The sequence below is a fragment of the Geospiza fortis genome, unplaced genomic scaffold (genome assembly GCF_000277835.1).
Source record: "Geospiza fortis unplaced genomic scaffold, GeoFor_1.0 scaffold417, whole genome shotgun sequence".
NCBI classification, from domain to species: domain Eukaryota; kingdom Metazoa; phylum Chordata; class Aves; order Passeriformes; family Thraupidae; genus Geospiza; species Geospiza fortis.
In genome coordinates, this window is record NW_005054535.1 from 743,933 (window position 1) to 754,952 (window position 11,020).

At 53.0% G+C, this 11,020-nt stretch overlaps 1 protein-coding gene across 1 annotated transcript in view; it reads right to left on the minus strand.

Annotated features, from left to right (window-relative positions):
* Positions 1-6,145: 6,145 nt before the first annotated feature.
* TACC1 (transforming acidic coiled-coil containing protein 1) overlaps positions 6,146-11,020 on the minus strand; it is a 24,293-nt gene continuing 19,418 nt past the window's right edge. Inside the window, exons 10-14 of the mRNA XM_031063835.1 lie at positions 9,323-9,366; positions 9,066-9,226; positions 8,755-8,861; positions 7,571-7,691; positions 6,146-6,951 (exon numbers count right to left, since the gene is read on the minus strand). Coding sequence (XP_030919695.1) covers positions 6,883-6,951; positions 7,571-7,691; positions 8,755-8,861; positions 9,066-9,226; positions 9,323-9,366 — 502 coding nt within the window. The 3' untranslated portion in view covers positions 6,146-6,882. The remainder of the gene's footprint in view (positions 6,952-7,570; positions 7,692-8,754; positions 8,862-9,065; positions 9,227-9,322; positions 9,367-11,020) is intronic.

The following is an 11,020-nucleotide window of genomic DNA, read 5'->3' on the forward strand; positions in this document are numbered from 1 at the left end:
TCGCTGAAGCAGCAGCGCACGGTGGCCCCGCCGGAGCCGCCGCGCCGAGCCTGGTCACAGAAGGACTTGTAGGAGCAGGATTTAATGATGCTGTCTGCGAGGAAAGGCGAGGTGACAGAGGGTCAGGCACTGCCGGGAACCGCGGGTTTCACCGGCGCAGGAGGAAGAACCTCTCAGCGCGGCGCGGGGGCGGAATTAACGCATCTCTCTCCTCCCCACAAGTAGAAGCCGCCTCCTGCTCTGCCTCAGGTCCCCTGCTTCTCCTCACCCTCTGGTTCTCAGCCCCTCTGGTCCCCTCCAAGACCCTCTGGTCCCTTCAAGACCCTTTAGACCCCTCCAAGATCCTCTGGCCCCCTCCAAGACCCTCCGATCCCCTCCAAGACACTCTAGTCCCCTCCAAGACCCTCTGATCTCCTCCAAGACCCTCTGATCCCTTCAAGACCCTCTGGCCCCCTCCAAGACCCTCTGATCCCTTCAAGACCCTCTGACCCTCTTCAAGATCCTCTGGCTCCCTTCAAGACCCTCTGGGCCCCTCCAAGACCCTCTGATCCACTCCAAGACCCTCTGGCCCCCTCCAAGACCCTCCAATCCCCTCCAAGACACTCTAGTCCCCCCCCCCAAGCCCCTCCAACCCCCTCCAAGACACTCTAGTCCCCTCCAAGACCCTCTGACCCTCTCCAAAACCCTCTGATCCCCTTCAAGACCCTTTAACCCCCTCCAAGACCCTCTGACCCCCTCCAAGACCCTCTGGTCCTCCCCCTTTCCCCCCCAGCCCTCCAGCCCAGGTGCTCACTGGGTGCAGTGATGGTGGAGCAGGCGTCGGCGTACTGGGGGCAGCTGTGGGATCCCTGCTGGTTGCAGTCGTTCTCGTTGGATGCCACACATTTGTGGCATTTCAGAGCTTTGCCTGGGTGAAGGTGAGGAGGAGGAGTGAGGGGGAGAGCAAGGCACCATCCCAGAGCCCCCAGTGCCTCAACAGTCACACACTGGTGACCCCCAGCCCAGGAACTGGGGGGGTCACAGGTGAGGGTTGGCCCCCCATGAGCAGGAGCTGCCATGGCATGCAGCAGGATGGGGCATCTAGCCACAAGTTTAATTTAAAATTTATTAATTTATTATTATTAATTTAAAAATCTGTCCACAAAATTAATGCAAAACTCTTCCAGGTGTGACTCAAAATGGCGAGAGCTAAACCTGGCAGGTGAGCTCTGCAAAGTCCTCACCCTGCAAAGACTCCTTGAGAGTCCTGGAATTCTTTTTGCAGTAAAAACAGGCAGACATAATATTTAAAAACCATCCTAGATCTCTGTCTTCTTGTGCCAGATTTCATTTTAATAAGTATTTTGTGGGGGGGAGAAGGGAGAATCCATCCAACCTGTGGGAGCAGCTCCCACATTCTGTACTCAGGAAGCTCAGCCCAAGGGACTGCATGGGGACAAGGAGGGTGACACGCAGATGCAGGAGGGACAAACCATCTCCAGATTGTCCTTTAAGGAGCCCCACAGGCAGGTTAGACAGCAGCCAGCCCTGTGACCCCTCAAATCATCCACACACCCCAGAAAAACCCGGAGCTGAAGATGCTGCTCCTGCCTGAAATGAGGAATTTTGGATTTTGACGGGGCTGGATAAGGCAGCGCTGGGGCTGGAGGTGGAACTCGGCTCTTGCCGACAGAGCAGAGCCCTCTCGTGGCAGCGGGGCCGGAGCTTCCACCTCCATCTCAGGGAGAAAACTCGGGAATGGTGGGGTCAAAATTGGGATTTCATGGGGTCAGAGGCCAGTGAGCACCTTCCATTAGCCCACAATGACCCGGCTCCCACTGCTGGGTTGTGTTGTGTCCCCTTTGCTGTTCCTCACATCTGCCCTGAGCTAAAAGTTCAGTCGTGTTCTGTCACTATGATATTTTTAGAAAATTTTTCTTTGCCCAGAATTTTTCTCCTGAGAAGCCACGGAAAAGAAATGTAAACAATAATTATCTGATTGTTTGGAATATGAAGGTTGCTTCCCAACAGGTGCATCTTTGATTGGTTCCGTGTGAATTGTTTTTAATTAATGACCAATCCCAGTCCAGCTGTGTCAAACCAAGGACAAGGGGTTAATGTGTCACTATGATATCTTCTAAAAATTTAATATAATATAATATAATATAATATAATATAATATAATATAATATAATATAATATAATATAATATAATATATCAGCCTTCTGAGAACTTGGAGCCAAATTCTCATCTCTCACCTCATCCTGGGGACCTCAGAACACAACAGTGTTCATCTTGCCTTGATCCAAAGACCCCGAAACAGCCCAGAGCTGCCCCAGCTCCTTGGCACTGCCCTGAGCAGTGCAGCTACCCCCCTTTTACCACATCTTTTTGAGCTTATACCTTTGAGGAACCAATTTTCAGCAGGCAAACACAGCTGTAGACAGGAGAAGCTGCAGGGTTTTGGCTCAGGAGCCTCCATCAGAGGCTCTGTGGTCCCTGCTGGGCACAGCATGCCCAGGCTCTGTGCCAGTGGCACAGGGGGCTTCTCTTGGTGCCACTCAGAGGAGAAAACCTCCCTCCCTGCCTCCCAAAACATCATTTTCCTGCAGGGGTGGGAGCAGCACGAGGCAGGGGACAGGGCAGCAGCAAGCACAGGAGCAGCTACAGGGATTTACCCCACCCTGGGCTGCCCAGAGCCAAGGGACACTTACTTCCTCCAGCCAGGGACGTGACCAGGGCCAGGGCCAGCAGGGCCTTCATGGCAGGCATCCTCAGCAGTGTGCAGGGTGGGCTGTGGAGCTGCTGTTTTGTCTTAAGGTCTTACAGCTAATCTGCTTGGGTGAGTGCATCAGGGGCTGGGCTAATGCCATCTTAGCTGGGGGGACAGGACACAGCTCCCCAAGGACAGGGGCTGGGTGATGGCACCACTCTGGTGCTGTGGATGGGCTGGGCTCTGCTCCATAGCCTGCTTTGGAAACCTTCTCTGGACACAGAACCTTGTGGTGGCTTTCAAAGGTCTTCATCAAGCCCAGCTGCTCCATCAGAGAACTTCTTGTCACAAGGTGAGGAAAACCCCTCCAGATTTTCCAACCCACCAAAGGAGAAGTGCAAGAGAACAACTGAAAATCCCTGGGAGCCCAGTGGAACCATTCCTGCACTCCCCAGGCTCCAGCAGGATTTAGCCAAGGCCACAGAGGGTTGGCAGGGTCAGTGCAGGGATTAGGACAAGGATCTCTAGTGATGCTGGGTGATGGCACCACTCTGGTGCCGTGGATGGGCTGGGCTCTGCTCCATATCCTGCCTTGGAAACCTTCTCTGGACACAGAACCTTGTGGTGGCTTTCAAAGGTCTTCATCAAGCCCAGCTGCTCCATCAGAGAACAGCCCCTTTCTTGTCACAAGGTGGGGAAAACCCCTCCAGATTTTCCAATCCACCAGAGGAGAAGTTCAAAAGAACAGCTGAAAATCCCTCCAGGGCTGGGAGCCCAATGGAACCATTCCTGCACTCCCCAGGCTCCAGCAGGATTTAGCCAAGGCCACAGAGGGTTGGCAGGGTCAGTGCAGGGATTAGGACAAGGATTCTCCTGCCTGGCATCCCTCTGCTGCCTCAGCTCTTCCGCTGCCTGAGCTCACTGCCATGGCTTAGGACCATCACAGTGTGCTGGGAGTTACAGGGCCAGAAAAATCATCCCAGGTCTGAATTTCAGAGCTCAGAAATGCAGATTTCAGGAACAGGTGATAACTGTACTTATTTGAAACCACATTAAACCACATTAATAAAGACAAGGCAGAACACAGCCCATGCTTAGGACCATCACAGTGTGCTGGGAGTTACAGGGCCAGAAAAATCATCCCAGGTCTGAATTTCAGAGCTCAGAAATGCAGATTTCAGGAACAGGTGATAACTGTACTTATTTGAAACCAAATAATAACCATGTAAACCACGTTAATAAAGATAAAGCAGAACACAGCCCATACTGGAAGGTAAAACCAACTCCTCCCAAAACTCTTCACCAACCTCACAAACACCAAGAAAGCTTTCAAGAGTGATAAACACAGTTTTTACTCAGGCAATGAAACATGGCAAAAAATATATTAGTAATCATTATAATAATCTCATTTGTGTGAGTATAACTCTTACAAATATTTACCTGACATATAAAAGGGAAATTATCATACATATAAAACCAATGGCAATGGCAGTTACACACATGGCTGGAAGCAGAGGGGAAGGAGCCAAGGCAGAGGAAGCTTCTGCCTGGGGGAGGCCACACTGCAGGGACAGGGGAGGGGATCAGTAGTTGGGGGTCACTGGTTGGCACTTGGTTACAGACAGATCTGCTGGCAAACACACACTGCAAACAGCAACACAGCAGCAGCAGGGGCAGGGCCTGCTGCTGCCAAAAGGGCATTTAAAGCCTACTGCAAGGAACAGGGGACAGACACACACCCAGCTGTGACAGCACACACAGGGACCTGCCATTCCCTGTGCCATTCCCTGACACCACCCCATCACCTGGAGGTGCAGCCACGCTGCCCGCTGGCAAACACCTTCTGTTTTACATCACCATAGCCATTATGCCTGTATTTATCTATATCTGGAGCTACAACCATATTATAGTTAATAAATCATTCCTTAGGAATCTTCTTTGCCCAGGCTGGGGATGCACGGGATGGGCACAGCACCGGGTGAGGGGAGGTGGCACAGCAGGACTGGGTGGCACTGGGGACAGGAGGGGTGGAGGGCTGTGTCCTGTGGGGCACCACAGTGCAGCCCTGCTTTGCAGACAGGGCAGGGCTCTGGGGATGTGGTGAAATCTAAATTTCTGCAATGCTCCATCAGCTCCAAGGGTCAGAACTACACCCCAAGCAGAGACTGAGCTCACCTTGAGCCAGGACAGCACATGAGGATCACAGCCCTGAGCAAAGCAGAAGGCTGAGGGGCTGCCATAGTCCTCCAGCAGCCTCACACCACACTGGGGGTGCTGCTGTGTGCAGGGCAGGGCTCTGGGGATGTGGTGAAATCTGAATTTCTGCAATGCTCCATCAGCCCCAAGGGTCAGAACTACGCCCCAAGCAGAGACTGAGCTCACCTTGAGCCAGGACAGCACATGAGGATCACAGCCCTGAGCAAAGCAGAAGGCTGAGGGCTGCCACAATCTCCCCTCACAGCACACTGGGGGTGCTGCTGTGGGCAGGGCAGGGCAGCGCCCCAGAGCCCCAAAGCAGCCCTGGAGCAGCCTGTCAGCAGCTCTGAGGGGTGATGCAATGCTGCACTCTGCTTCCTCAAGAGAAAAAAGCCATCTGCCCCAGAAATCTCAGCGTCTCAGGGGTTTGCTTTACCTGCACAGACTCCCACAGGGGAACAGAAATAGTCCTTGTTGATCACAGGATTGAAGATTTTCCACCAGCCCAGGAGGGGATATGTGGGGAAGCCAAGGGGGTTAAAAAGAAACAGGAAAAAAGGTGTTTTTCTTTTCTGTCAACTGTGCAAAGGATGAATATCCAGCACAAGGAACAGGTGCACTGCTTTGAGTGGTGTCAGCCACTGGTTTCTGTGACCAGTCTGTCACTGGGATAACTGGAGAACAGGGAAGAACATGGAGAACTGGAGTTGGGGAGCTGTGTGCTGGGGCAGGCTGCTGACACCTTTGCTTAAGTGTAGAATAAACTCTCTATATATTATATAACTAATAAAATATAATCAAGTGTATGGCTCTGGCTTAAACAGGTGTTTGCTCTGCATGCTCGACACGGGGAATTAGAAAATAGAAGGAAAAGAGCTCAATTCTGTTACAAAAAGGTAGCAGCAAAAAGGTTTGTGAAAGTCTTCAACAGGCTGGGCAGGAAACAGTCCAAACTGCAAATATTTCCCTTATTTCACACCTATCCATTCAAGGCAGAGAATCCTCCACCACTGCAGCTACTGCAGCACCCAGAGGCACGTCAGGGTTCAGTTCCTTCCTCCTGCAGCCTCTGAAAGGGAGCCCTGCTCTCAGCATGGCACAGGGAGTCACAGACAGGGCCCTGCAGGGGCCAGGGCACAGGCAGGGTGGGCACAGGGAGGATGGATGGGCAGTCCCAACATCTCCCCTGCTTCTCAAACACCTCTTGGTGCAGAAACCTCCTGGTACTGCAGGTTGTGTGACTGCTCCGTGGGGAACAAGTTGTGCCTGACTGGAAGGAGTGAGCAGAGAGCCCAAGTGCCCATAAATGCTCATAAAGTGCACGAATGCAGAGATGTCAGCTCCCTTCCTCTGAGGCTGGCACAGCCAGGGACAGGGAGAGGCTGTGCTGTGCTTCACCCACAAACCAGAGACCAGCCAAACCCAGTGCAAGAGCCAGCAGGTCCCACCCTGCCACCATCCACGTCCCAGGGCAGGACCCACCAGTGGCTGGACCTCTTCTGCTGAGCCCATGAGGACAAATCAGTGACACAGAGTGCAGTGGGGACACAGCCCAACCAAGGGGGACAGAGCCCAGGGTGTCACCTCCCACCTGAGAGGTGCAGAGGGACAGGGCAGCACGCCCTTGGAGGGACACACAGGATTCCCAGGCTGAGCCCAGGATGATGCCCAGGCTGAGCCCAGGATGATGCCCAGGCTGAGCCCAGGATGATTCCCAGGCTGAGCCCAGAATTCCCAGGCTGAGCCCAGGATGATGCCCAGGCTGAGCCCAGGATGATTCCCAGACTGATTTCAGGGATCCCAGCCTGGAGCTGTGGGAAGCAGACAGGGACAGTGAGGGGAGCAGCCCTGCTCAGGAGCCACAGGTCTGGCAGCCAAGGGGCAGCTGGACACGTGAGCTTTCCTGCAGGGAGCCCAGGGGTAAGGCAAGGTGCTCAAGGTCATGAGAAAAGCAGCCAAGTGCAGAGTGCTGGGCGAGGAGGGGTGCTGAGGCTCAGTCTGACTTTCCCAGTTTCGCTATCAGCTCGTCGCAGATCTTGGTCAGCTCCTCAATCTCCTGGTTCTGGAAGGAAAGCAGATCTTGGGGACCAACAGCAGGGCCCATCTGGCATCAAGCATGTGTGGGAAAGGGCAGCCAGCTCCTATATGTGCCCCTGTGGAGCCCTGTGCTCACCCCTCCTCATCCCAGATCTGCAGCAAGCCAGCCCCACCCCATAACTCTGCAAACAGGCCCACATAAGCCAGCAATGTCCATTCTGCCCCAAAAAAATCCAAACCAACCCCACAAAACACAAAAAAAAAACCCAAAAAATATCCCAAAAACCAAACCCGCAAAACACCTTCTGGACTAAAAATCTGGAGGACACCTCTGGCATCAACAGGATGCTCAGGGCAGAACAGGAACTCCTCATCCCAGTCAGACCTGCAGAGGGATCTGCAGCAAGCCAGTCCCAGCCCACACCTCTGCAAACAGGCACACACAAGCCAGAAATGCCCATTCTGCCCTAAAAAATCCAAACCAATCCCACAAAACATAAGAAACCCAAAAAAATATCCCAAAACCCAAACAGCTTCTGGACCAAAAACCCGGAGGACACCTCTGGCACCAAGAGGATGCTCAGGGCAGCAGCAGCAGGAGCTGCTGGCAGGGCTGCAGAGAGGCAGGGGCAGGCGTGTGTTACCTTCTGCTGCAGGGTTCTCTCCAGGGACTCCACCTTCATCTGCTCCTTGCGCAGCCCCGCGTGCAGCGCCGCGCTCTCCGCCTTGGCCTTGGTGCGCACCTGGGCGATCTCCTCGTTGGCTCTGCGGGACACGGGGGGCCAGGGGCCGGCTCAGGGGGCAGGCAGGAGCACCACTGCTGCCTTGTGACTTCAGGGTTTACCTCGGAACCTCGGGTGCCTCCCCTGATAATTCCCTCCCAGGTGTGTCAGTCACCTCTGCCTTCTTCCCTTTCCTGACCCCTCCCAGCACTGTCTGTCAGTCCTGGAATTCCAGGAGGGTGGCAAGATGTGGGCTGGTGTTCCCATCTGCATGCACGTTACCACCAAAAAAATAAAGCAAATGCACCTGTAATCACAAGACAAAACTACTTAATGACAAAAAGATAAGAGCTCCTTGATTTTGCACGCAGAGCCATCTGAGAAATAATGTTCTTGCAGCTCCCCAAAAGCTACAGAGTTCTCCTAACTGCCCTCTACATGAAGTTCAGAAGTACATCTCTAAAGAAATGTCTCTAATTTCTGCAATTCATCTTGTTGGAAAAGAATAAAATATTTCAATAATGAATTCTTTAGTTACAAACAGCACCATCAGCACCTGTGTCATTCTCCGCAAGAGTGGAAACACCACAGCAAGGCCTGAGGCTGTGCAGCAACTGCAGAGCCTGGCTCTGCTCCCCTGGGCACAACAGAGGGGCTTTGCCCCTGTGGAACCTGGGTGAAACTGGGTTAATTCAGCTCCTCCAGCCCCTGTACGAAACTCTGCCCTTTCAGGGCCAAGCTAAACCCCCTCACCACCCACCTCACTCAGGGTTACACGTGCTGCTGAGCTCCTGCTCATCAGCTGAGCCCCAGGGCTGCACAGCCCCCTCGTGTACCACAAACACGAGCACTCCGAGACAGGGGAACTCGGTTAAGTGGCCATAAATAGGCTGTGAACCTCAGGTTCTCCATTAAAAAATAAATAAGCAGAGATCAGAGAGTGCATTCAGGGATTTGCTCTGCCTTGCTTAGAGACACTGGAGCCTGAGGTTGTAAAATGCAGCTTTTCACATAATTCAGCTCCTGCCTTCCAGCCTCTGGAGAGCAAATGAAGCCTCTTCCCTACAAGGTCTTGAAGCACCCAACAATCTCATGCATGACCTTACTTGTCTAATTTTTCTTCTGCGTGGACTTTCAGGGCCTGATACCGCTGCTCCTCCTGCTTGACACGGGTCAGATAATCTTGAGCACATTTCTTCAGAGCTTCTTCATTCTGGAAAAGAAAGTACATCCATCTGCACTGGGACTGGGCTCTGACAGGATGATAGATACTGCTCTAAGTGCAAGAAAAAAGGTTTTTAACAACCCCAACTTCTGCTTTACACTCAGCAGCATGGAAACATGGAGTGTGAGTGCCCAGGAACCCTGTGTCAGGGACCAGAGCTGCAGGGAGAAAGGGCAAACCAAGGTAAGGAACCTTCTTAAATCCTTCCAGGACGGCCTTCAGGTTTTCATATCTCCTGAACAGATCCGACAGGGACCTCTCCACCGAGTTCAGGTCTGCCAGAGCTTGGTCCTTCTCCATGGTGAGCTGCTGCAGGTTCTTCTGAGATGTCATGTTTGTCCTCTGCTCATCCTCTGGGATGGAGAACAAACAACAGGAGCACAGTGACTGACTGGGGACAGCTGTGGCAGCCAGCTCCCTGCACACCTGGCCAGGTGACAGCACCTTACCTATCATCTGGGCAATGGTCTTCTCATACTCTGCCACGATTTTCCTAGAGGGAAAAGAAAAAACAGGTGAGAGGCCACTGATGGTGGGGACATGCACCTCCAGCTGTGCTGGCAGCAGTCTGCCCCATGGAGGCCCTGCTGGCCCTGCCACCACTGCAACCCCACAGGAGCACGGGCACAGGGCCCAGATGCTGGTGCTGCACCCCAGATGTTGGGGCTGCACCACCCATCAGTGCTGCTTCAGACCAAAACCCTCCTCTGCCACTGGGGCTGGCACAGCTCATGGGATTTTATTTCTTTTTTTATTTTATTTCTATTTATTTCTATTTTATTGCAGCAAAGGAACGAGCAGGACACAGCACCAGCACTAAGAGAACAGTGGTGTTGAGTTTGTGAGGTCCCCAGGACGAAGGAGGAATTGAGAATCTGACTTCATGTTCTCAGAAGGCTGATTTATCATTATATTATATTATATTATATTATATTATATTATATTATATTATATTATATTATATTATGCTATACTAAAACAATAGTAAAGAAAGAGAAAGGATACATCAGAAAGGTTAACAAGAATGATCATGAAAAACTCATGACTGACTCCTCAGAGTCCAACACAGCTGATGGTGATTGGTCATGAATTAAAAACAATTTACATGGAACCAATCAAACAATCACCTGTTGGTTAACAATGTCCAAACCACATTCCAAAGCAGCAAAACACAGGAGAAGCAAATCAGATAATTATTGTTTTCATTTCTCTCTGAGACTTCTCAGCTTCTCAGGAGAGAAATCCTGCGTGAAGGGATTTTTCAGAAAATATGATGGTGACACACTGACACAGCACTAAGAGAAGTCTCTGCCAAGCCTGGTGAGGCTGTGCCACCCCTCATCCTCCTCCTGCCCAGCACAGCTCTCACCTCATCTCCAGCACTTCCTGCCGGCTCTCCTCGTATTTCTTCTTCCACTCGTTGGCCTCGATCTCCTTGGTGATGATCTGGGTGGCAGCAGACACAGCACCCTTGGGATGTGCTCGGAGGGGTTTCCCCTCTCTGTCCCATGCAGGGGATCAGATCCCCCATCCCGGGCAGAGCAGAGCTGCCCCTGCTGCCCTGGGGAGAGGTCCAGGGAGGGACAGCCCCAGGGACAGGAGGGGCAGCCCCAGGGGACAGGGACAGGGCTGTCACCTCCTCTCTGATGAGCAAGGGGCAGCCTGAGGGGACAGGGACACGAGGGACAGCCCCAGGGGACAGGGACAGAGCTGTTACCTCCAAGGGACAGCCCAGGGGACAGGGACACGAGGGGCAGCCCAGGGACAGGGCTGTTACCTCTGAGAGGCAGCTTAGGGGACAGGGACAGGCCTGTCACCTCTCTGATGAGTGAGGTGCAGCCCAGGGGACAGGGACACAACGAGCAGCCCCAGGGGACAGGGACAGGGCTGTTACCTGGTCTCTGATGAGCAAGGGACAGCCCCAGGGGACAGGGACACAAGGGACAGTCCCAGGACCAGGGCTTTACCTCCTCTCTGATGAGTGTGAGCACAGCTGCCTTCTCAGACTCGCTGAGGCAGATGCCAGCCAGGGGACTCTCACTGCTGCTCACGCTGGGGCACTTGTCCATGGAGCACAGCCCGGGATTGTCCTGGGGGAATTACCCAGGGAGGAGATGTTGGGGAAGGGGCTCTTTTCACCCACCCCC